The 25,772-nt window shown below is 56.0% G+C and overlaps 1 protein-coding gene across 2 annotated transcripts in view; it reads right to left on the reverse strand.

The window, feature by feature from the left end:
• Positions 1 to 25,495, reverse strand: part of LOC137311567 (netrin-G1-like) — a 73,146-nt gene extending 47,651 nt beyond the window's left edge. Inside the window, exon 1 of one of the 2 annotated variants that reach the window (XM_067978698.1) lies at positions 25,166 to 25,495. In XM_067978698.1, coding sequence (XP_067834799.1) covers positions 25,166 to 25,408 — 243 coding nt within the window. In that variant the 5' untranslated portion in view covers positions 25,409 to 25,495. The remainder of the gene's footprint in view (positions 1 to 25,165) is intronic. The other variant, XM_067978699.1, reaches the window with a different exon arrangement.
• Between the last annotated feature and the right edge of the window lie 277 nt (positions 25,496 to 25,772).

The raw sequence follows: 25,772 nt of genomic DNA on the forward strand, positions 1-25,772 counted from the left end.
AAGGAATCTTACAACACCAGGTTATAGTCCAACTGTTTTATTTGAAAATCACAAGCTTTTGGAGGCTTTCTCCTTCGTCAGGTGAGTGTGGGATTCCATGGAAGGTTACCGCATTTATAGTCAGAGAACAATACCTGGTGATTACAGATAATCTTTCCAACTGCCCGTTGTCAAGGCAATCAAAGTGTTCAGACAGAGAGATGTTACCTACAGGACCACCAAATATACAAACGGCCAGAACAAAAGACAGACAGAGAGAGAGAAACATCCAAAAGGAAGAGAAAGACAGAGAATGACCCGTTGTAAGAAAAACAGATAACTTTTTTTCCTGCTGGTGGGGTTACGTGTAGCGTGACATGAACCCAAGATCCCGGTTGAGGCCGTCCTCATGGGTGCGGAACTTGGCTATCAATTTCTGCTCGACGATTTTGCATTGTCGTGTGTCTCGAAGGCCGCCTGGCAGTTGGAAAGATTATCTGTTGTCAATGGTGACCCCCAGGATGTTGATGGTGGGGGATTCGGTGATGGCAATGCCGTTGAATGTCAAGGGGAGGTGGTTAGTCTCTCTCTTGTTGGAGATGGTCATTGCCTGGCACTTGTCTGGTGCGAATGTTACTTGCCACTTATCAGCCCAAGCCTGTATGTTGTCCAGGTCTTGCTGCATGCGGGCCCGGACTGCTCGGACTGAAACATGGGCACACTGACAATGCACCTTCGGGGCTTAATGGGTCAAATTATGAGGACAGGTTGCATAAACCAGGCTTGTATTCCCTCGAGTTTAGAAGATTGAGGGAGATCTGATCGAGGTGTTTAAAATTATAAAGGGAATCGATAGGGTAGATAGAGAGAAACTATTTCCTCTGGTGGGAGAGTCCAGAACAAGGGGGAATAATCTTAAAATTAGAGCTTGGCCGTTCAGGGGTGATGTCAGGAAGCATTTCTTCACACAAAGGGGAGTGGAAATCTGGAACTCTCTCCACCAGAAGGCTGTCGATGCTGGGGGTCAACTGGAGCTTTCAAGACTGAGATCGATAGATTTTTGTTGGGTATCGAGGGATACGGAGCAAAGGAGGGTAAATGGGGTTAAGATACAGATCAGCCATGATCCAACTGAATGGCGGAACAGGCTCGAGGGGCTGAATGGCCTCCTGCTGTTCCTATGTTCCCGACAGTGTTTGCTTCACTCACCAATACTCCCCTCCCGTATCCTCACACTGTCCCCTCAGTATTTCAATCAAACCTCAACCATGTTTTGTTCTCTGGAGAAGCAACTTTACATCAATTATTAACAGACTTTCCGGGGAGAGAAGGTGAGCGATATAATCAGTAACAAGGCCATGGATTCAGTTGGTCAGCTGACATTGAACATCATGTCCTGGAGATGCTGAAATATTGATCGTAACCCCTTCATTCTGCTGTCGAGAGACTTTGGTAAAATTAGTGATATTGCAGGAAGTGGAGCCCAGAATGTGAGTCAGACTGGGTGAAACCGCGGCCTTTTATATAAATATAGCCCATTATCTGAACTCGAACCTGAGCTCCCACACTTTAGAGAAACACGTCCATCATTGGCTCTTTGTTCAGTCTGATTTTACAGCTCACAGGAAAAGATTTTTTAAAATGCAGAGATTTAAAAACCTGGGCCCCGATATTAAAGGGCCTCTCGGCCCCCAGACTGGAGTCACATATAGGCCCAGACCGGGTAAGGACGGCAGGTTTCCTTCCCTCAAGGACATTAATGAACCAGTTGGGTTTTTACGACAATCCGACAGTTTCATGGTCACTTTTACTGAGACCAGATTTTTATTTCCAGATTTTTTAAACTGAACTCAAATTCTCAAACTGTCCTGGTGGGATTTGAAGTTACATTCTCTGATTCCTCGTCCTGTAACAGAACCTCGACACCACTGGATCCAAACATTATATCACCACAACAACAACCTGCATTTATATAGCGCCTTTAATGGAGTAAAACTTCCCAAAGCCCTTCACAGGAGCGATTATCAAACAAAAATTGACACTGAGTCACAGAAGGAGATATTAGGACAGGCGACCAAAAGCTTGGTCAAAGAGGTAAGTTTTGAGGAGTGTCTTAAAGGAGGAGAGAGAGGTGGAGAGACGGAGAGGTCGAGGGAGGGAATTCCAGAGCTCAGGGCCCAGGCAGCTGAAGGCACGGCCGCCAATGGGGGAGTGAAGAAAATTGGGGTGGGCAAAAGGCCAGAATTGGAGGAGCGCAGAGATCTCGGAGGGTTGTAGGGTTGTAGGGTTGGGGGAGGTTACAGAGATCTTGGAGGGTTGGAGGGTTGGGGGAGGTTGCAGAGATCTCGGAGGGTTGTCGGGTTGGGGGAGGTTACAGAGATCTCGGAGGGTTGTAGGGTTGGGGGAGGTTGCAGAGATCTCGGAGGGTTGTAGGGTTGACGAGGTGACAGAGATCTCGGAGGGTTGTAGGGTTGGGGGAGGTTGCAGAGATCTCGGAGGGTTGTAGGGTTGATGAGGTTACAGAGATCTCGGAGGGTTGTAGGGTTGGGGGAGGTTACAGAGATCTCGGAGGGTTGTAGGGTTGGGGGGGTTACAGAGATCTCGGAGGGTTGTAGGGTTGACGAGGTTACAGAGATCTCGGAGGGTTGTAGGGTTGGGGGAGGTTGCAGAGATCTCGGAGGGTTGTAGGGTTGGGGGGGTTACAGAGATCTCGGAGGGTTGTAGGGTTGGGGGAGGTTACAGAGATCTCGGAGGGTTGTAGGGTTGACGAGGTTACAGAGATCTCGGAGGGTTGTAGGGTTGGAGGAGGTTGCAGAGATCTCGGAGGGTTGTAGGGTTGGGGGAGGTTACAGAGATCTCGGAGGGTTGTAGGGTTGGGGGGGTTACAGAGATCTCGGAGGGTTGTAGGGTTGGGGGAGGTTACAGAGATCTCGGAGGGTTGTAGGGTTGGGGGAGGTTACAGAGATCTCGGAGGGTTGTAGGGTTGGGGGAGGTTGCAGAGATCTCGGAGGGTTGTAGGGTTGGGGGGGTTACAGAGATCTCGGAGGGTTGTAGGGTTGGGGGAGGTTACAGAGATCTCGGAGGGTTGTAGGGTTGGGGGAGGTTACAGAGATCTCGGAGGGTTGTAGGGTTGGGGGAGGTTACAGAGATCTCGGAGGGTTGTAGGGTTGGGGGAGGTTACAGAGATCTCGGAGGGTTGTAGGGTTGGGGGAGGTTACAGAGATCTCGGAGGGTTGTAGGGTTGACGAGGTTACAGAGATCTCGGAGGGTTGTAGGGTTGACGAGGTTACAGAGATCTCGGAGGGTTGTAGGGTTGACGAGGTTACAGAGATCTCGGAGGGTTGTCGGGTTGGGGGAGGTTACAGAGATCTCGGAGGGGTGTAGGGTTGACGAGGTTACAGAGATCTCGGAGGGTTGTAGGGTTGACGAGGTTACAGAGATCTCGGAGGGTTGTAGGGTTGGAGGAGGTTACAGAGATCTCGGAGGGTTGTAGGGTTGGGGGGGTTACAGAGATCTCGGAGGGTTGTAGGGTTGATGAGGTTACAGAGATCTCGGAGGGTTGTAGGGTTGGAGGAGGTTACAGAGATCTCGGAGGGTTGTAGGGTTGGGGGGGGTTACAGAGATCTCGGAGGGTTTTCGGGTTGGGGGGAGGTTACAGAGATCTCGGAGGGTTGTAGGGTTGGGGGGAGGTTACAGAGATCTCGGAGGGTTGTCGGGTTGGGGGGAGGTTACAGAGATCTCGGAGGGTTGTAGGGTTGGGGGAGGTTACAGAGATCTCGGAGGGTTGTAGGGTTGGGGGAGGTTACAGAGATCTCGGAGGGTTGTCGGGTTGACGAGGTTACAGAGATCTCGGAGGGTTGTAGGGTTGGGGGAGGTTACAGAGATCTCGGAGGGTTGTAGGGTTGGGGGAGGTTACAGAGATCTCGGAGGGTTGTAGGGTTGGGGGAGGTTACAGAGATCTCGGAGGGTTGTAGGGTTGACGAGGTTACAGAGATCTCGGAGGGTTGTAGGGTTGGGGGAGGTTACAGAGATCTCGGAGGGTTGTAGGGTTGGGGGAGGTTACAGAGATCTCGGAGGGTTGTCGGGTTGGGGGAGGTTACAGAGATCTCGGAGGGTTGTAGGGTTGACGAGGTTACAGAGATCTCAGAGGGTTGTAGGGTTGACGAGGTTACAGAGATCTCGGAGGGTTGTAGGGTTGACGAGGTTACAGAGATCTCGGAGGGTTGTAGGGTTGACGAGGTTACAGAGATCTCGGAGGGTTGTAGGGTTGGGGGAGGTTACAGAGATCTCGGAGGGTTGTAGGGTTGGGGGAGGTTACAGAGATCTCGGAGGGTTGTAGGGTTGATGAGGTTACAGAGATCTCGGAGGGTTGTAGGGTTGACGAGGTTACAGAGATCTCGGAGGGTTGTAGGGTTGACGAGGTTACAGAGATAGGGAGGGGAGAGGCCATGGAGGGATTTGAACACGAGGATGAGAATTTTAAAATCTGCAGCATCTGTGCAGGAATTGCTGTCTTTGCACCAACACGACAGCCAGAGTCTGAATCCATTCTCACCCTGCAGTCTTTCCGTCTCACTCACCCACTCACATTGAATACTGAATCAGAGAACAGAATCAGAGAACAGAAGTTCAGGAGAGGGAACAGATTGGGAGAGAAGGAGAGAGGACACGAGTAAAAAACGCAGTTACAGAATAAAAAATATACAAACGATAAAAGTAGGACCTCAAAGGTAGTAATCTCAGGATTGCAACCAGTGCCACGGGCTAGTCAGAGTAGGAATGACAGGATAGCTAGGATGAATACGTGGCTTGAGAGATGGTGCAAGAGGGAGGGATTCAAATTCCTGGGCCATTGGAACCGGTTCTGGGGAAGGTGGGACCAGTACAAATTGGACGGTCTGCATCTGGGCAGGACTGGAACCAATGTCCCAGGGGGAGTGTTTGCTAGTGCTGTTGGGGAGGGTTTAAACTAAAGTGGCAGGGGGATGGGAACCGATGCAGGAAGTCAGTGGGAAGTAAAGTGGTGACAGAAACAAATGGCAGTAAGGGAGAGTGTACAAAACATGACCGGACAGATGGTCTGAGAAAGCAGGGCAAAGACCAAGGGAAGTCTAGATTAAACTGCATTTATTTCAATGCAAGAAGTCTGATGGGCAAGGCAGATGAACTCAGGGCATGGATGGGTACATGGGACTGGGATGTTGTAGCTATTACTGAAACATGGCTAAGGGAGGGGCAGGACTGGCAGCTCAATGTTCCAGGGTACAGATGCTATAGGAAAGATAGAGCAGGAGGTAAGAGAGGAGGGGGAGTTGCGTTCTTGATTAGGGAGAACATCAAGGCAGTAGTGAGAGGGGATATATCCGAGGGTTCGCCCACTGAGTCTATATGGGTAGAACTGAAAAATAAGAAGGGAGAGATCACTTTGATAGGATTGTACTACAGACCCCCAAATAGTCAATGGGAAATTGAGGAGCAAATATGTAAGGAGATTACAGACAGCTGCAAGAAAAATAGGGTGGTAATAGTAGGGGACTTTAACTTTCCCAACATTGACTGGGACAGCCATAGCATTAGGGGCTTGGATGGAGAGAAATTTGTTGAGTGTATTCAGGAGGAATTTCTCATTCAGTATGTGGATGGCCCGACTAGAGAGGGGCCAAAACTTGACCTCCTCTTGGGAAATAAGGAAGGGCAGGTGACAGAAGTGTTAGTGAGGGATCACTTTGGGACCAGTGATCATAATTCCATTAGTTTTAAGATAGCTATGGAGAAGGATAGGTCTGGCCCAAAAGTTAAAATTCTAAATTGGGGAAAAGCCAATTTTGATGGTATTAGACAGGAACTTTCAGAAGTTGATCGGGAGAGTCTGTTGGCAGGCAAAGGGACGTCTGGTAAGTGGGAGGCTTTCAAAAGTGTGTTAGCCAGGGTTCAGGGTAAGCACATTCCTTATAAAGTGAAGGGCAAGGTTGGTAGAAGTAGGGAACCTTGGATGACTCGGGAGATTGAGGCCCTCGTCAAAAAGAAGAAGGAGGCATATGACATGCACAGACAGCTGGGATCAAGTGGATCCCTTGAAGAGTACAGAGATTGCCGGAGTAGAGTTAAGAGAGAAATCAGGAGGGCAAAAAGGGGACATGAGATTGCTTTGGCAGATAAGGCAAAGGAGAATCCAAAGAGCTTCTACAAATACATAAAGGGCAAAAGAGTAACTAGGGAGAGAGTAGGGCCTCTTAAGGATCAACAAGGTCATCTATGTGCGGAACCACAAGAGATGGGTGAGATCCTAAATGAATATTTCACATCGGTATTTACGGTTGAGAAAGGCATGGATGTTAGGGAACTTGGGGAAATAAATAGTGATGTCTTGAGGAGTGTACATATTACAGAGAGGGAGGTGCTGGAAGTCTTAACGCGCATCAAGGTAGATAAATCTCCGGGACCTGATGAAATGTATCCCAGGACGTTATGGGAGGTTAGGGAGGAAATTGCGGGTCCCCTAGCAGAGATATTTGAATCATCGACAGCTACAGGTGAGGTGCCTGAAGATTGGAGGGTAGCAAATGTTGTGCCTTTGTTTAAGAAGGGCAGCAGGGAAAAGCCTGGGAACTACAGACCGGTGAGCCTGACATCTGTAGTGGGTAAGTTGTTTGAGGGTATTCTGAGAGACAGGATCGACAGGCATTTGGAGAGGCAGGGACTGATTAGGAACAGTCAGCATGGTTTTGTGAGAGGAAAATCATGTCTCACGAATTTGATTGAGTTTTTTGAAGGGGTAACCAAGAAGATAGATGAGGGCTGTGCAGTAGACGTGGTCAACATGGACTTTAGCAAAGCCTTTGACAAGGTACCGCATGGTAGGTTGTTACATAAGGTTAAATCTCACGGGATCCAAGGTGAGGTAGCCAATTGGATACAAAATTGGATTGACAACAGAAGACAGAGGGTGGTTGTAGAGGGTTGTTTTTCAAACTGGAGGCCTGTGACCAGCGGTGTGCATCAGGGATCGGTGCTGGGTCCGCTGTTATTTGTTATTTATATTAATGATTTGGATGAGAATTTAGGAGGCATGGTTAGTAAGTTTGCAGATGACACCAAGATTGGTGGCATTGTGGACAGTGAAGAAGGTTATCTAGGATTGCAACGGGATCTTGATAAATTGGGCCAGTTGGCCAATGAATGGCAGATGGAGTTTAATTTAGATAAATGTGAGGTGATGCATTTTGGTAGATCCAATCGGGCCAGGACCTACTCCGTTAATGGTAGGGCGTTGGGGAGAGTTATAGAACAAAGAGATCTAGGAGTACAGGTTCTTAGCTCCTTGAAAGTGGAGTCACAGGTGGATAGGGTGGTGAAGAAGGCATTCAGCATGCTTGGTTTCATTGGTCAGAACACTGAATACAGGAGTTGGGATGTCTTGTTGAAGTTGTACAAGACATTAGTAAGGCCACACTTGGAATACTGTGCACAGTTCTGGTCACCCTATTATAGAAAGGATATTATTAAACTAGAAAGAGTGCAGAAAAGATTTACTAGGATGCTACCGGGACTTGATGGTTTGACTTATAGGGAGAGGTTGGATAGACTGAGACTGTTTCCCTGGAGAGTGGGAGGTTAAGGGGTGATCTTATAGAAGTCTATAAAATAATGAGGGGCATAGATAAGGTCGATAGTCAAAATCTTTTCCCAAAGGTCGGGGAGTCTATAACGAGGGGGCATAGATTTAAGGTGAGAGGGGAGAGATACAAAAGGGTCCAGAGGGGCAATTTTTTCACTCAAAGGGTGGTGAGTGTCTGGAACGAGCTGCCAGAGGCAGTAGTAGAGGCGGGTACAATTTTGTCTTTTAAAAAGCATTTGGACAGTAACATGGGTAAGATGGGTATAGAGGGATATGGGCCAAGTGCAGGCAATTGGGACTAGCTTAGTGGTATAAACTGGGCGACATGGACATGTTGGGCCGAAGGGCCTGTTTCCATGTTGTAAACTTCTATGATTCTATGAAACTACGAGATACCGGCCGAACAACAAGGCTCCGTTTCTCAGGCGTAAACCGGCCAACTAAGGTCCCAATATGGCGGCAGGAAGTTAATATTTATCCTCAACCAACATCATTAAAACAGATTATCGGGTCATTTATCACATTGCTGTTTGTGGGATCTTGCTGTGCGCAAATTGGCTGCCGCGTTTCCTACATTACAACAGTGACTACACTTCAAAAAATGTCCTTCATTGACTGTGAAGAAAGAAATGAAGAACTTGCATTTCGATAGCACCTTTCACATCCTCAGGACGTCCCAAATCGCTTCACAGCCAATGAGGTACTTTTTGAAGTGTAGTCACTGTTGCAATGGGATAAATGACCAGATCATCTGTTTTTGATGTTGGTTGAGGGATAAATATTGCCCAGGACACCGGGGAGAACTCCCCCACTCCTCCTCGAAATAGTAACGCTGGGATCGTTCACGTCCACCCGAGAGGGCAGATGGGACCTCGGTTTAACATCTCATCCAAAAGACGGCACCTCCGACAGTGCAGCGCTCCCTCAGTACTGACCCTCCGACAGTGCAGCGCTCCCTCAATACTGACCCTCCGACAGTGCGCTGACCCTCCGACAGTGCAGCGCTCCCTCAGTAATGGGAGAATCAGCCTAGATTATGTGCTTGAGCCTCTGGAATAGGACTTGAACCCATGACCTTCTGACTCAGGGGCGAGAGTGCTGCCCACTGAGCCACAGCTGACACTTTTGAAGAGTTTTGGGTCATCCTGAGGTGTGTGAATCTCACACAGTGACACCCAGTCCGGTCTCACTGGGTCCGGGCAGTGTTTCACACACAGTGACACCCGGTCCGGTCTCACTGGGCCCGGACAGAGTTTCACACACAGTGACACCCGGTCCGGTCTCACTGGGTCCGGACAGTGTTTCACACACAGTGACACCCGGTCCGGTCTCACTGGGTCCGGACAGTGTTTCACACACAGTGACACCCGGTCCGGTCTCACTGGGCCCGGGCAGTGTTTCACAAACAGTGACACCCGGTCCGGTCTCACTGGGTCCGGACAGTGTTTCACACACAGTGACACCCGGTCCGGTCTCACTGGGTCCGGGCAGTGTTTCACACACAGTGACACCCGGTCCGGTCTCACTGGGTCCGGGCAGTGTTTCACACACAGTGACACCCGGTCCGGTCTCACTGGGTCCGGACAGTGTTTCACACACAGTGACACCCGGTCCGGTCTCACTGGGCCCGGACAGTGTTTCACACACAGTGACACCCGGTCCGGTCTCACTGGGTCCGGGCCGTCTTTCACACACAGTGACACCCGGTCCGGTCTCACCGGGTCCGGGCAGTGTTTCACACACAGTGACACCCGGTCCGGTCTCACTGGGTCCGGGCAGTGTTTCACACACAGTGACACCCGGTCCGGTCTCACTGGGCCCGGGCAGTGTTTCACACACAGTGACACCCGGTCCGGTCTCACTGGGTCCGGGCAGTGTTTCACACACAGTGACACCCGGTCCGGTCTCACTGGGCCCGGGCAGTGTTTCACACACAGTGACACCCGGTCCGGTCTCACTGGGTCCGGACAGTGTTTCACACACAGTGACACCCGGTCCGGTCTCACTGGGCCCGGACAGTGTTTCACACACACAGTGACACCCGGTCCGGTCTCACTGGGCCCGGACAGTGTTTCACACACAGTGACACCCGGTCCGGTCTCACTGGGTCCGGACAGTGTTTCACACACAGTGACACCCGGTCCGGTCTCACTGGGTCCGGACAGTGTTTCACACACAGTGACACCCGGTCCGGTCTCACTGGGTCCGGGCAGTGTTTCACACACAGTGACACCCGGTCCGGTCTCACTGGGCCCGGACAGTGTTTCACACACAGTGACACCCGGTCCGGTCTCACTGGGTCCGGGCAGTGTTTCACACACAGTGACACCCGGTCCGGTCTCACTGGGTCCGGACAGTGTTTCACACACAGTGACACCCGGTCCGGTCTCACTGGGTCCGGGCAGTGTTTCACACACAGTGACACCCGGTCCGGTCTCACTGGGTCCGGGCAGTGTTTCACACACAGTGACACCCGGTCCGGTCTCACTGGGTCCGGGCAGTGTTTCACACACAGTGACACCCGGTCCGGTCTCACTGGGCCCGGACAGTGTTTCACACACAGTGACACCCGGTCCGGTCTCACTGGGTCCGGGCAGTGTTTCACACACAGTGGCACCCGGTCCGGTCTCACTGGGCCCGGACAGTGTTTCACACACAGTGACACCCGGTCCGGTCTCACTGGGTCCGGGCAGTGTTTCACACACAGTGACACCCGGTCCGGTCTCACTGGGTCCGGGCAGTGTTTCACACACAGTGACACCCGGTCCGGTCTCACTGGGTCCGGACAGTGTTTCACACACAGTGACACCCGGTCCGGTCTCACTGGGCCCGGGCAGTGTTTCACACACAGTGACACCTGGTCCGGTCTCACTGGGTCCGGGCAGTGTTTCACACACAGTGACACCCGGTCCGGTCTCACTGGGCCCGGACAGTGTTTCACACACACAGTGACACCCGGTCCGGTCTCACTGGGCCCGGACAGTGTTTCACACACAGTGACACCCGGTCCGGTCTCACTGGGTCCGGACAGTGTTTCACACACAGTGACACCCGGTCCGGTCTCACTGGGTCCGGACAGTGTTTCACACACAGTGACACCCGGTCCGGTCTCACTGGGTCCGGGCAGTGTTTCACACACAGTGACACCCGGTCCGGTCTCACTGGGCCCGGACAGTGTTTCACACACAGTGACACCCGGTCCGGTCTCACTGGGTCCGGGCAGTGTTTCACACACAGTGACACCCGGTCCGGTCTCACTGGGTCCGGACAGTGTTTCACACACAGTGACACCCGGTCCGGTCTCACTGGGTCCGGGCAGTGTTTCACACACAGTGACACCCGGTCCGGTCTCACTGGGTCCGGGCAGTGTTTCACACACAGTGACACCCGGTCCGGTCTCACTGGGTCCGGGCAGTGTTTCACACACAGTGACACCCGGTCCGGTCTCACTGGGCCCGGACAGTGTTTCACACACAGTGACACCCGGTCCGGTCTCACTGGGTCCGGGCAGTGTTTCACACACAGTGACACCCGGTCCGGTCTCACTGGGTCCGGGCAGTGTTTCACACACAGTGACACCCGGTCCGGTCTCACTGGGTCCGGGCAGTGTTTCACACACAGTGACACCCGGTCCGGTCTCACTGGGTCCGGGCAGTGTTTCACACACAGTGACACCCGGTCCGGTCTCACTGGGTCCGGGCAGTGTTTCACACACAGTGACACCCGGTCCGGTCTCACTGGGTCCGGACAGTGTTTCACACACAGTGACACCCGGTCCGGTCTCACTGGGCCCGGGCAGTGTTTCACACACAGTGACACCCGGTCCGGTCTCACTGGGTCCGGGCAGTGTTTCACACACAGTGACACCCGGTCCGGTCTCACTGGGCCCGGACAGTGTTTCACACACAGTGACACCCGGTCCGGTCTCACTGGGTCCGGACAGTGTTTCACACACAGTGACACCCGGTCCGGTCTCACTGGGCCCGGACAGTGTTTCACACACAGTGACACCCGGTCCGGTCTCACTGGGTCCGGGCAGTGTTTCACACACAGTGACACCCGGTCCGGTCTCACTGGGTCCGGGCAGTGTTTCACACACAGTGACACCCGGTCCGGTCTCACTGGGCCCGGACAGTGTTTCACACACAGTGACACCCGGTCCGGTCTCACTGGGTCCGGACAGTGTTTCACACACAGTGACACCCGGTCCGGTCTCACTGGGTCCGGGCAGTGTTTCACACACAGTGACACCCGGTCCGGTCTCACTGGGTCCGGGCAGTGTTTCACACACAGTGACACCCGGTCCGGTCTCACTGGGTCCGGGCAGTGTTTCACACACAGTGACACCCGGTCCGGTCTCACTGGGTCCAAACAGTGTTTCACACACAGTGACACCCGGTCCGGTCTCACTGGGCCCGGACAGTGTTTCACACACAGTGACACCCGGTCCGGTCTCACTGGGCCCGGACAGTGTTTCACACACAGTGACACCCGGTCCGGTCTCACTGGGTCCGGACAGTGTTTCACACACAGTGACACCCGGTCCGGTCTCACTGGGCCCGGACAGTGTTTCACACACAGTGACACGCGGTCCGGTCTCACTGGGGCCAGACAGTGTTTCACACACAGTGACACCCGGTCCGGTCTCACTGGGCCCGGGCAGTGTTTCACACACAGTGACACCCGGTCCGGTCTCACTGGGTCCGGGCAGTGTTTCACACACAGTGACACCCGGTCCGGTCTCACTGGGCCCGGGCAGTGTTTCACACACAGTGACACCCGGTCCGGTCTCACTGGGCCCGGACAGTGTTTCACACACAGTGACACCCGGTCCGGTCTCACTGGGTCCGGGCAGTGTTTCACACACAGTGACACCCGGTCCGGTCTCACTGGGTCCGGACAGTGTTTCACACACAGTGACACCCGGTCCGGTCTCACTGGGTCCGGGCAGTGTTTCACACACAGTGACACCCGGTCCGGTCTCACTGGGTCCGGACAGTGTTTCACACACAGTGACACCCGGTCCGGTCTCACTGGGTCCGGGCAGTGTTTCACACACAGTGACACCCGGTCCGGTCTCACTGGGCCCGGGCAGTGTTTCACACACAGTGACACCCGGTCCGGTCTCACTGGGTCCGGGCAGTGTTTCACACACAGTGACACCCGGTCCGGTCTCACTGGGTCCGGGCAGTGTTTCACACACAGTGACACCCGGTCCGGTCTCACTGGGTCCGGGCAGTGTTTCACACACAGTGACACCCGGTCCGGTCTCACTGGGTCCGGGCAGTGTTTCACACACAGTGACACCCGGTCCGGTCTCACTGGGCCCGGACAGTGTTTCACACACAGTGACACCCGGTCCGGTCTCACTGGGCCCGGGCAGTGTTTCACACACAGTGACACCCGGTCCGGTCTCACTGGGCCCGGACAGTGTTTCACACACAGTGACACCCGGTCCGGTCTCACTGGGTCCGGACAGTGTTTCACACACAGTGACACCCGGTCCGGTCTCACTGGGTCCGGGCAGTGTTTCACACACAGTGACACCCGGTCCGGTCTCACTGGGCCCGGGCAGTGTTTCACACACAGTGACACCCGGTCCGGTCTCACTGGGTCCGGACAGTGTTTCACACACAGTGACACCCGGTCCGGTCTCACTGGGTCCGGACAGTGTTTCACACACATTGACACCCGGTCCGGTCTCACTGGGTCCGGACAGTGTTTCACACACAGTGACACCCGGTCCGGTCTCACTGGGCCCGGGCAGTGTTTCACACACAGTGACACCCGGTCCGGTCTCACTGGGTCCGGGCAGTGTTTCACACACAGTGACACCCGGTCCGGTCTCACTGGGTCCGGACAGTGTTTCACACACAGTGACACCCGGTCCGGTCTCACTGGGTCCGGACAGTGTTTCACACACAGTGACACCCGGTCCGGTCTCACTGGGTCCGGGCAGTGTTTCACACACAGTGACACCCGGTCCGGTCTCACTGGGTCCGGGCAGTGTTTCACACACAGTGACACCCGGTCCGGTCTCACTGGGTCCGGGCAGTGTTTCACACACAGTGGCACCCGGTCCGGTCTCACTGGGCCCGGACAGTGTTTCACACACAGTGACACCCGGTCCGGTCTCACTGGGCCCGGACAGTGTTTCACACACAGTGACACCCGGTCCGGTCTCACTGGGTCCGGACAGTGTTTCACACACAGTGACACCCGGTCCGGTCTCACTGGGTCCGGACAGTGTTTCACACACAGTGACACCCGGTCCGGTCTCACTGGGCCCGGGCAGTGTTTCACAAACAGTGACACCCGGTCCGGTCTCACTGGGTCCGGACAGTGTTTCACACACAGTGACACCCGGTCCGGTCTCACTGGGTCCGGGCAGTGTTTCACACACAGTGACACCCGGTCCGGTCTCACTGGGTCCGGGCAGTGTTTCACACACAGTGACACCCGGTCCGGTCTCACTGGGTCCGGACAGTGTTTCACACACAGTGACACCCGGTCCGGTCTCACTGGGCCCGGACAGTGTTTCACACACAGTGACACCCGGTCCGGTCTCACTGGGTCCGGGCCGTCTTTCACACACAGTGACACCCGGTCCGGTCTCACTGGGTCCGGGCAGTGTTTCACACACAGTGACACCCGGTCCGGTCTCACTGGGTCCGGGCAGTGTTTCACACACAGTGACACCCGGTCCGGTCTCACCGGGCCCGGGCAGTGTTTCACACACAGTGACACCCGGTCCGGTCTCACTGGGTCCGGGCAGTGTTTCACACACAGTGACACCCGGTCCGGTCTCACTGGGCCCGGGCAGTGTTTCACACACAGTGACACCCGGTCCGGTCTCACTGGGTCCGGGCAGTGTTTCACACACAGTGACACCCGGTCCGGTCTCACTGGGCCCGGGCAGTGTTTCACACACAGTGACACCCGGTCCGGTCTCACTGGGTCCGGACAGTGTTTCACACACAGTGACACCCGGTCCGGTCTCACTGGGCCCGGACAGTGTTTCACACACACAGTGACACCCGGTCCGGTCTCACTGGGCCCGGACAGTGTTTCACACACAGTGACACCCGGTCCGGTCTCACTGGGTCCGGACAGTGTTTCACACACAGTGACACCCGGTCCGGTCTCACTGGGTCCGGACAGTGTTTCACACACAGTGACACCCGGTCCGGTCTCACTGGGTCCGGGCAGTGTTTCACACACAGTGACACCCGGTCCGGTCTCACTGGGCCCGGACAGTGTTTCACACACAGTGACACCCGGTCCGGTCTCACTGGGTCCGGGCAGTGTTTCACACACAGTGACACCCGGTCCGGTCTCACTGGGTCCGGACAGTGTTTCACACACAGTGACACCCGGTCCGGTCTCACTGGGTCCGGGCAGTGTTTCACACACAGTGACACCCGGTCCGGTCTCACTGGGTCCGGGCAGTGTTTCACACACAGTGACACCCGGTCCGGTCTCACTGGGTCCGGGCAGTGTTTCACACACAGTGACACCCGGTCCGGTCTCACTGGGCCCGGACAGTGTTTCACACACAGTGACACCCGGTCCGGTCTCACTGGGTCCGGGCAGTGTTTCACACACAGTGGCACCCGGTCCGGTCTCACTGGGCCCGGACAGTGTTTCACACACAGTGACACCCGGTCCGGTCTCACTGGGTCCGGGCAGTGTTTCACACACAGTGACACCCGGTCCGGTCTCACTGGGTCCGGGCAGTGTTTCACACACAGTGACACCCGGTCCGGTCTCACTGGGTCCGGGCAGTGTTTCACACACAGTGACACCCGGTCCGGTCTCACTGGGTCCGGACAGTGTTTCACACACAGTGACACCCGGTCCGGTCTCACTGGGTCCGGACAGTGTTTCACACACAGTGACACCCGGTCCGGTCTCACTGGGCCCGGGCAGTGTTTCACACACAGTGACACCCGGTCCGGTCTCACTGGGTCCGGGCAGTGTTTCACACACAGTGACACCCGGTCCGGTCTCACTGGGCCCGGACAGTGTTTCACACACAGTGACACCCGGTCCGGTCTCACTGGGTCCGGACAGTGTTTCACACACAGTGACACCCGGTCCGGTCTCACTGGGCCCGGACAGTGTTTCACACACAGTGACACCCGGTCCGGTCTCACTGGGTCCGGGCAGTGTTTCACACACAGTGACACCCGGTCCGGTCTCACTGGGTCCGGGCAGTGTTTCACACACAGTGACACCCGGTCCGGTCTCACTGGGCCCGGGCAGTGTTTCACACACAGTGACACCCGGTCCGGTCTCACTGGGTCCAGACAGTGTTTCACACACAGTGACACCCGGTCCGGTCTCACTGGGTCCGGGCAGTGTTTCACACACAGTGACACCCGGTCCGGTCTCACTGGGCCCGGACAGTGTTTCACACACAGTGACACCCGGTCCGGTCTCACTGGGTCCGGACAGTGTTTCACACACAGTGACACCCGGTCCGGTCTCACTGGGCCCGGACAGTGTTTCACACACAGTGACACGCGGTCCGGTCTCACTGGGGCCAGACAGTGTTTCACACACAGTGACACCCGGTCCGGTCTCACTGGGCCCGGGCAGTGTTTCACACACAGTGACACCCGGTCCGGTCTCACTGGGTCCGGGCAGTGTTTCACACACAGTGACACCCGGTCCGGTCTCACTGGGCCCGGGCAGTGTTTCACACACAGTGACACCCGGTCCGGTCTCACTGGGCCCGGACAGTGTTTCACACACAGTGACACCCGGTCCGGTCTCACTGGGTCCGGGCAGTGTTTCACACACAGTGACACCCGGTCCGGTCTCACTGGGTCCGGACAGTGTTTCACACACAGTGACACCCGGTCCGGTCTCACTGGGTCCGGGCAGTGTTTCACACACAGTGACACCCGGTCCGGTCTCACTGGGTCCGGACAGTGTTTCACACACAGTGACACCCGGTCCGGTCTCACTGGGTCCGGGCAGTGTTTCACACACAGTGACACCCCGTCCGGTCTCACTGGGCCCGGGCAGTGTTTCACACACAGTGACACCCGATACGGTCTCACTGGGTCCGGGCAGTGTTTCACACACAGTGACACCCGGTCCGGTCTCACTGGGTCCGGGCAGTGTTTCACACACAGTGACACCCGGTCCGGTCTCACTGGGTCCGGGCAGTGTTTCACACACAGTGACACCCGGTCCGGTCTCACTGGGCCCGGGCAGTGTTTCACACACAGTGACACCCGGTCCGGTCTCACTGGGTCCGGACAGTGTTTCACACACAGTGACACCCGGTCCGGTCTCACTGGGCCCGGACAGTGTTTCACACACACAGTGACACCCGGTCCGGTCTCACTGGGCCCGGACAGTGTTTCACACACAGTGACACCCGGTCCGGTCTCACTGGGTCCGGACAGTGTTTCACACACAGTGACACCCGGTCCGGTCTCACTGGGTCCGGACAGTGTTTCACACACAGTGACACCCGGTCCGGTCTCACTGGGTCCGGGCAGTGTTTCACACACAGTGACACCCGGTCCGGTCTCACTGGGCCCGGACAGTGTTTCACACACAGTGACACCCGGTCCGGTCTCACTGGGTCCGGGCAGTGTTTCACACACAGTGACACCCGGTCCGGTCTCACTGGGTCCGGACAGTGTTTCACACACAGTGACACCCGGTCCGGTCTCACTGGGTCCGGGCAGTGTTTCACACACAGTGACACCCGGTCCGGTCTCACTGGGTCCGGGCAGTGTTTCACACACAGTGACACCCGGTCCGGTCTCACTGGGTCCGGGCAGTGTTTCACACACAGTGACACCCGGTCCGGTCTCACTGGGCCCGGACAGTGTTTCACACACAGTGACACCCGGTCCGGTCTCACTGGGTCCGGGCAGTGTTTCACACACAGTGGCACCCGGTCCGGTCTCACTGGGCCCGGACAGTGTTTCACACACAGTGACACCCGGTCCGGTCTCACTGGGTCCGGGCAGTGTTTCACACACAGTGACACCCGGTCCGGTCTCACTGGGTCCGGGCAGTGTTTCACACACAGTGACACCCGGTCCGGTCTCACTGGGTCCGGGCAGTGTTTCACACACAGTGACACCCGGTCCGGTCTCACTGGGTCCGGACAGTGTTTCACACACAGTGACACCCGGTCCGGTCTCACTGGGTCCGGACAGTGTTTCACACACAGTGACACCCGGTCCGGTCTCACTGGGCCCGGGCAGTGTTTCACACACAGTGACACCCGGTCCGGTCTCACTGGGTCCGGGCAGTGTTTCACACACAGTGACACCCGGTCCGGTCTCACTGGGCCCGGACAGTGTTTCACACACAGTGACACCCGGTCCGGTCTCACTGGGTCCGGACAGTGTTTCACACACAGTGACACCCGGTCCGGTCTCACTGGGCCCGGACAGTGTTTCACACACAGTGACACCCGGTCCGGTCTCACTGGGTCCGGGCAGTGTTTCACACACAGTGACACCCGGTCCGGTCTCACTGGGTCCGGGCAGTGTTTCACACACAGTGACACCCGGTCCGGTCTCACTGGGCCCGGGCAGTGTTTCACACACAGTGACACCCGGTCCGGTCTCACTGGGTCCAGACAGTGTTTCACACACAGTGACACCCGGTCCGGTCTCACTGGGTCCGGGCAGTGTTTCACACACAGTGACACCCGGTCCGGTCTCACTGGGCCCGGACAGTGTTTCACACACAGTGACACCCGGTCCGGTCTCACTGGGTCCGGACAGTGTTTCACACACAGTGACACCCGGTCCGGTCTCACTGGGCCCGGACAGTGTTTCACACACAGTGACACGCGGTCCGGTCTCACTGGGGCCAGACAGTGTTTCACACACAGTGACACCCGGTCCGGTCTCACTGGGCCCGGGCAGTGTTTCACACACAGTGACACCCGGTCCGGTCTCACTGGGTCCGGGCAGTGTTTCACACACAGTGACACCCGGTCCGGTCTCACTGGGCCCGGGCAGTGTTTCACACACAGTGACACCCGGTCCGGTCTCACTGGGCCCGGACAGTGTTTCACACACAGTGACACCCGGTCCGGTCTCACTGGGTCCGGGCAGTGTTTCACACACAGTGACACCCGGTCCGGTCTCACTGGGTCCGGACAGTGTTTCACACACAGTGACACCCGGTCCGGTCTCACTGGGTCCGGGCAGTGTTTCACACACAGTGACACCCGGTCCGGTCTCACTGGGTCCGGACAGTGTTTCACACACAGTGACACCCGGTCCGGTCTCACTGGGTCCGGGCAGTGTTTCACACACAGTGACACCCCGTCCGGTCTCACTGGGCCCGGGCAGTGTTTCACACACAGTGACACCCGATACGGTCTCACTGGGTCCGGGCAGTGTTTCACACACAGTGACACCCGGTCCGGTCTCACTGGGTCCGGGCAGTGTTTCACACACAGTGACACCCGGTCCGGTCTCACTGGGTCCGGGCAGTGTTTCACACACAGTGACACCCGGTCCGGTCTCACTGGGTCCGGGCAGTGTTTCACACACAGTGACACCCGGTCCGGTCTCACTGGGCCCGGGCAGTGTTTCACACACAGTGACACCCGGTCCGGTCTCACTGGGTCCGGACAGTGTTTCACACACAGTGACACCCGGTCCGGTCTCACTGGGTCCGGGCAGTGTTTCACACACAGTGACACCCGGTCCGGTCTCACTGGGTCCGGACAGTGTTTCACACACAGTGACACCCGGTCCGGTCTCACTGGGCCCGGGCAGTGTTTCACACACAGTGACACCCGGTCCGGTCTCACTGGGCCCGGACAGTGTTTCACACACAGTGACACCCGGTCCGGTCTCACTGGGCCCGGGCAGTGTTTCACACACAGTGACACCCGGTCCGGTCTCACTGGGCCCGGACAGTGTTTCACACACAGTGACACCCGGTCCGGTCTCACTGGGACCGGACAGTGTTTCACACACAGTGACACCCGGTCCGGTCTCACTGGGCCCGGACAGTGTTTCACACACAGTGACACCCGGTCCGGTCTCACTGGGTCCGGACAGTGTTTCACACACAGTGACACCCGGTCCGGTCTCACTGGGTCCGGACAGTGTTTCACACACAGTGACACCCGGTCCGGTCTCACTGGGTCCGGACAGTGTTTCACACACAGTGACACCCGGTCCGGTCTCACTGGGTCCGGACAGTGTTTCACACACAGTGACACCCGGTCCGGTCTCACTGGGCCCGGACAGTGTTTCACACACAGTGACACCCGGTCCGGTCTCACTGGGTCCGGACAGTGTTTCACACACAGTGACACCCGGTCCGGTCTCACTGGGTCCGGGCAGTGTTTCACACACAGTGACACCCGGTCCGGTCTCACTGGGCCCGGACAGTGTTTCACACACAGTGACACCCGGTCCGGTCTCACTGGGTCCGGGCAGTGTTTCACACACAGTGACACCCGGTCCGGTCTCACTGGGTCCGGGCAGTGTTTCACACACAGTGACACCCGGTCCGGTCTCACTGGGTCCGGGCAGTGATTCACACACAGTGACACCCGGTCCGGTCTCACTGGGCCCGGACAGTGTTTCACACACAGTGACACCCGGTCCGGTCTCACTGGGTCCGGGCAGTGTTTCACACACAGTGACACCCGGTCCGGTCTCACTGGGCCCGGACAGTGTTTCACACACAGTGACACCCGGTCCGGTCTCACTGGGTCCGGGCAGTGTTTCACACACAGTGACACCCGGTCCGGTCTCACTGGGTCCGGGCAGTGTTTCACACACAATGACACCCAGTCCGGTCTCACTGGGTCCGGGGAGGGAATTCCAGAGCTTCGGGCCCAGGCAGCTGAAGGCACGGCCGCCAATGGGGGAGAGAAGAAAATTGGGGATGGGCAAAAGGCCAGAATTGGAGGAGCGCAGAGATCTCGGAGAGTTGTAGGGTTGGGGGAGGTTACAGAGATCTCGGAGGGTTGTAGGGTTGACGAGGTTACAGAGATCCCGGAGGGTTGCAGGGTTGGGGGAGGTTACAGAGATCTCGGAGGGTTGTAGGATTAGGGGAGGTTACAGAGATCTCGGAGGGTTGTAGGGTTGACGAGGTTACAGAGATCTCGGAGGGTTGTAGGGTTGGGGGAGGTTACAGAGATCTCGGAGGGTTGTAGGGTTGGGGGAGGTTACAGAGATCTCGGAGGGTTGTAGGGTTGGGGGAGGTTACAGAGATCTCGGAGGGTTGTCGGGTTGGGGGAGGTTACAGAGATCTCGGAGGGTTGTAGGGTTGACGAGGTTACAGAGATCTCGGAGGGTTGGAGGGTTGACGAGGTTACAGAGATCTCGGAGGGTTGTAGGGTTGACGAGGTTACAGAGATCTCGGAGGGTTGTAGGGTTGACGAGGTTACAGAGATCTCGGAGGGTTGTAGGGTTGACGAGGTTACAGAGATAGGGAGGGGAGAGGCCATGGAGGGATTTGAACACGAGGATGAGAATTTTAAAATCTGCAGCATCTGTGCAGGAATTGCTGTCTTTGCACCAACACTACAGCCAGAGTCTGAATCCATTCTCACCCTGCAGTCTTTCCGTCTCACTCACCCACTCACATTGAATACTGAATCAGAGAACAGAATCAGAGAACAGAAGTTCAGGAGAGGGAACAGATTGGGAGAGAAGGAGAGAGGACACGAGTAAAAAACACAGTTACAGAATAAAAAATATACAAACTACGAGATACCGGCCGAACAACAAGGCTCCGTTTCTCAGGCGTAAACCGGCCAACTAAGGTCCCAATATGGCGGCAGGAAGTTAATATTTATCCTCAACCAATCATTAAAACAGATTATCGGGTCATTTCTCACATTGCTGTTTGTGGGATCTTGCTGTGCGCAAATTGGCTGCCGCATTTCCTACATTACAACAGTGACTACACTTCAAAAAAAGTCCTTCATTGGCTGTGAAGAAAGAAAGAATGAACTTGCATTTCTATAGCGCCTTTCACATCCTCAGGACGTCCCAAATCGCTTTACAGCCAATGAGGTACTTTTTGAAGTGTAGTCACTGTTGCAATGAGATAAATGACCAGATCATCTGTTTGTGATGTTGGTTGAGGGATAAATATTGGCCAGGACACGGGGGAGAACTCCCCTACTCTTCCTCGAAATAGTAACACTGGGATCGTTCATGCCCACCCGAGAGGGCAGATGGGACCTCGGTTTAACGTCTCATCCAAAAGACAGCACCTCCGACAGTGCAGCGCTCCCTCAGTACTGACCCTCCGACAGTGCAGCGCTCCCTCAGTACTGACCCTCCGACAGTGCAGCACTCCCTCAGTACTGACCCTCCGACAGTGCAGCACTCCCTCAGGACTGACCCTCCGACAGTGCGGTGCTCCCTCAGTACCGACCCTCCGAAAGTGCGGCGCTCCCTCAGTACCGACCCTCCAACAGTGCGGCGCTCCCTCAGTACCGACCCTCCGACACTCCCTCGGGACTGACCCTCCGACAGTGCAGCGCTCCCTCAGTACTGGGAGTGTCAGCCTCGATGATGTGCTTGAGTATTTGGAATGGGACTTGAACCCATGACCTTTTGATTGAGAGGGAAGAGTGCTCCCCACTGAGTCACCTTTAAAACACTGAGGGACAACCCGAGGTGTGTGAATCTCACACAGTGACACCCAGTCCGGTCTCACTGGGTCCGGGCAGTGTTTCGCACACAGTGACACCCGGTCCGGTCTCACTGGGTCCGGGCAGTGTTTCACACACAGTGACACCCGGTCCGGTCTCACTGGGTCCGGACAGTGTTTCACACACAGTGACACCCAGTCCGGTCTCACTGGGCCCGGACAGTGTTTCACACACAGTGACACCCGGTCCGGTCTCACTGGGTCCGGGCAGTGTTTCACACACAGTGACACCCGGTCCGGTCTCACTGGGTCCGGGCAGTGTTTCACACACAGTGACACCCGGTCCGGTCTCACTGGGTCCGGGCAGTGTTTCACACACAGTGACACCCGGTCCGGTCTCACTGGGTCCGGGCAGTGTTTCACACACAGTGACACCCGGTCCGGTCTCACTGGGTCCGGGCAGTGTTTCACACACAGTGACACCCGGTCCGGTCTCACTGGGTCCGGACAGTGTTTCACACACAGTGACACCCGGTCCGGTCTCACTGGGCCCGGGCAGTGTTTCACACACAGTGACACCCGGTCCGGTCTCACTGGGCCCGGGCAGTGTTTCACACACAGTGACACCCGGTCCGGTCTCACTGGGCCCGGGCAGTGTTTCACACACAGTGACACCCGGTCCGGTCTCACTGGGTCCGGGCAGTGTTTCACACACAGTGACACCCGGTCCGGTCTCACTGGGCCCGGACAGTGTTTCACACACAGTGACACCCGGTCCGGTCTCACTGGGCCCGGGCAGTGTTTCACACACAGTGACACCCGGTCCGGTCTCACTGGGCCCGGACAGTGTTTCACACACAGTGACACCCGGTCCGGTCTCACTGGGTCCGGACAGTGTTTCACACACAGTGACACCCGGTCCGGTCTCACTGGGTCCGGACAGTGTTTCACACACAGTGACACCCGGTCCGGTCTCACTGGGAACGGGCAGTGTTTCACACACAGTGACACCCGGTCCGGTCTCACTGGGTCCGGGCAGTGTTTCACACACAGTGACACCCGGTCCGGTCTCACTGGGAACGGGCAGTGTTTCACACACAGTGACACCCGGTCCGGTCTCACTGGGCCCGGGCAGTGTTTCACACACAGTGACACCCGGTCCGGTCTCACTGGGTCCGGGCAGTGTTTCACACACAGTGACACCCGGTCCGGTCTCACTGGGTCCGGACAGTGTTTCACACACAGTGACACCCGGTCCGGTCTCACTGGGTCCGGACAGTGTTTCACACACAGTGACACCCGGTCCGGTCTCACTGGGCCCGGACAGTGTTTCACACACAGTGACACCCGGTCCGGTCTCACTGGGCCCGGGCAGTGTTTCACACACAGTGACACCCGGTCCGGTCTCACTGGGCCCGGACAGTGTTTCACACACAGTGACACCCGGTCCGGTCTCACTGGGCCCGGACAGTGTTTCACACACAGTGACACCCGGTCCGGTCTCACTGGGTCCGGACAGTGTTTCACACACAGTGACACCCGGTCCGGTCTCACTGGGCCCGGACAGTGTTTCACACACAGTGACACCCGGTCCGGTCTCACTGGGCCCGGGCAGTGTTTCACACACAGTGACACCCGGTCCGGTCTCACTGGGCCCGGACAGTGTTTCACACACAGTGACACCCGGTCCGGTCTCACTGGGCCCGGGCAGTGTTTCACACACAGTGACACCCGGTCCGGTCTCACTGGGCCCGGACAGTGTTTCACACACAGTGACACCCGGTCCGGTCTCACTGGGCCCGGGCAGTGTTTCACACACAGTGACACCCGGTCCGGTCTCACTGGGCCCGGACAGTGTTTCACACACAGTGACACCCGGTCCGGTCTCACTGGGCCCGGACAGTGTTTCACACACAGTGACACCCGGTCCGGTCTCACTGGGTCCGGGCAGTGTTTCACACACAGTGACACCCAGTCCGGTCTCACTGGGCCCGGACAGTGTTTCACACACAGCTCCTACAGTGGAATATGGGACTGGTGTAAGATTTACCTCAAGGAGTCGTATTATTGTTGTAACAGATTACTAATTGACCTGGAGAATAATTCCCTCTGATAAACTACATGTTCTGCAATAAATTACACAGTTTTAATTATTGGTGAAACATATGACGGATTATTAATTCAGGAGTTTTCCCTCTCACAATGATGAAGGAACCAGTTGTCCTGAGGAGATGATTAACTCAACGAGAGGATAATTAATATTTAGAAACAGTCCTGAATTTACATCTCAATGACTTCATTACAGGACAGTTTATATCGTACGGAAACCCAATCAGATCAGATTGTCAGACTCGGGGAGATTACAGCAAAGCCAATCGGGATCGAGTCTGTTGCCTTTTGGGCTAAATTGGATCTTCAGAAAATGACAAGTCTCCCAGCAGCCCCAGAGAGACAGAACATTATAATAAATCAGTGGTGTCCAGAAATATAATTGGACATATTCCCCCACTGGAGATATTGGACAGTGTTCAGAGACACAATTGGACATATTCACCTGCTCGGGGCCATAAATATAAGATCGTCACTAATAAATCCAATAGGGAATTCAGGAGAAACTTCTTCACCCAGAGAGTGGTGAGAATGTGGAACTCACTCCCACAAGGAGAGGTTGAGGTGAATAGTGTGGATGGATTTAAGGGGAAGCTCGATAAACACAGGAGGGAGAAAGGAATAGAAGGATATGCTGATCGGGTGAGATGAAAGAGGGTGGGAGGAGGCTCGTGTGGAGCATAAACACCAGTATAGACCAGTTGGGCCGAATGGCCTGTTTCTGTGCTGTACATTCTCTGTAATTCTATGTAATGACTCACTTTGATAAAGGCCATTCAGTGACCGTCCATTCCCAGCGTGACACACAACAGAGACTGGGTGTGAAAGGCTTCTACTCACCAGCGTGCAGTACATCTCCGGGGTCTCTCCACACGTACTGTTGGGGGGATCCAACCTCACCCTCAGGAACCTGCTGACCAGCTCTGCCTCGGGCTGGCAGGCCATGTAATCCCAACTCCTCCCCTGGTCCCAGTGAATCTGAGTCTTACACAGGTCGTAGTGACCCCAGGACGGGAAGTGCTGTGTGGAGACAGACAGGGCTGTCCAAAGGGCCTGAAGGGGCAACAAACCGGACAGACGCATCGTTCCGACTGGACCCTGCTCAGAGAGGGGGTGATCTCGGTCTGTCTGGGGGTGATTCAGGGGGTCTCCGCTCCGAATGGACCCTCGCTCAGAACGGGGACAATCTCAGTCCTTCTCGGGGTGATTCAGGGGGGTCTCCACTCCGAGGTCTGGTGTGAACGTTCTGTGACGATCCGACTTTGACTGGACACTGATTCCAGATGTTTTTCCCCAGCAGTGTTTGCAGATATTCCAGGTGTTGGGATTCCAGCTGTTTTTACTGGCTGTATTTGCAGATGTGTCAGGTGTCAGGATTCCAGCTGTTTTTCCCCAGTGGTGTTTGCAGATGTGCAGGTGTTGTGATTCCAGCTGTATTTTCCCAGCT

This window comes from Heptranchias perlo, unplaced genomic scaffold (genome assembly GCF_035084215.1).
Source record: "Heptranchias perlo isolate sHepPer1 unplaced genomic scaffold, sHepPer1.hap1 HAP1_SCAFFOLD_359, whole genome shotgun sequence".
Lineage (NCBI taxonomy): Eukaryota > Metazoa > Chordata > Chondrichthyes > Hexanchiformes > Hexanchidae > Heptranchias > Heptranchias perlo.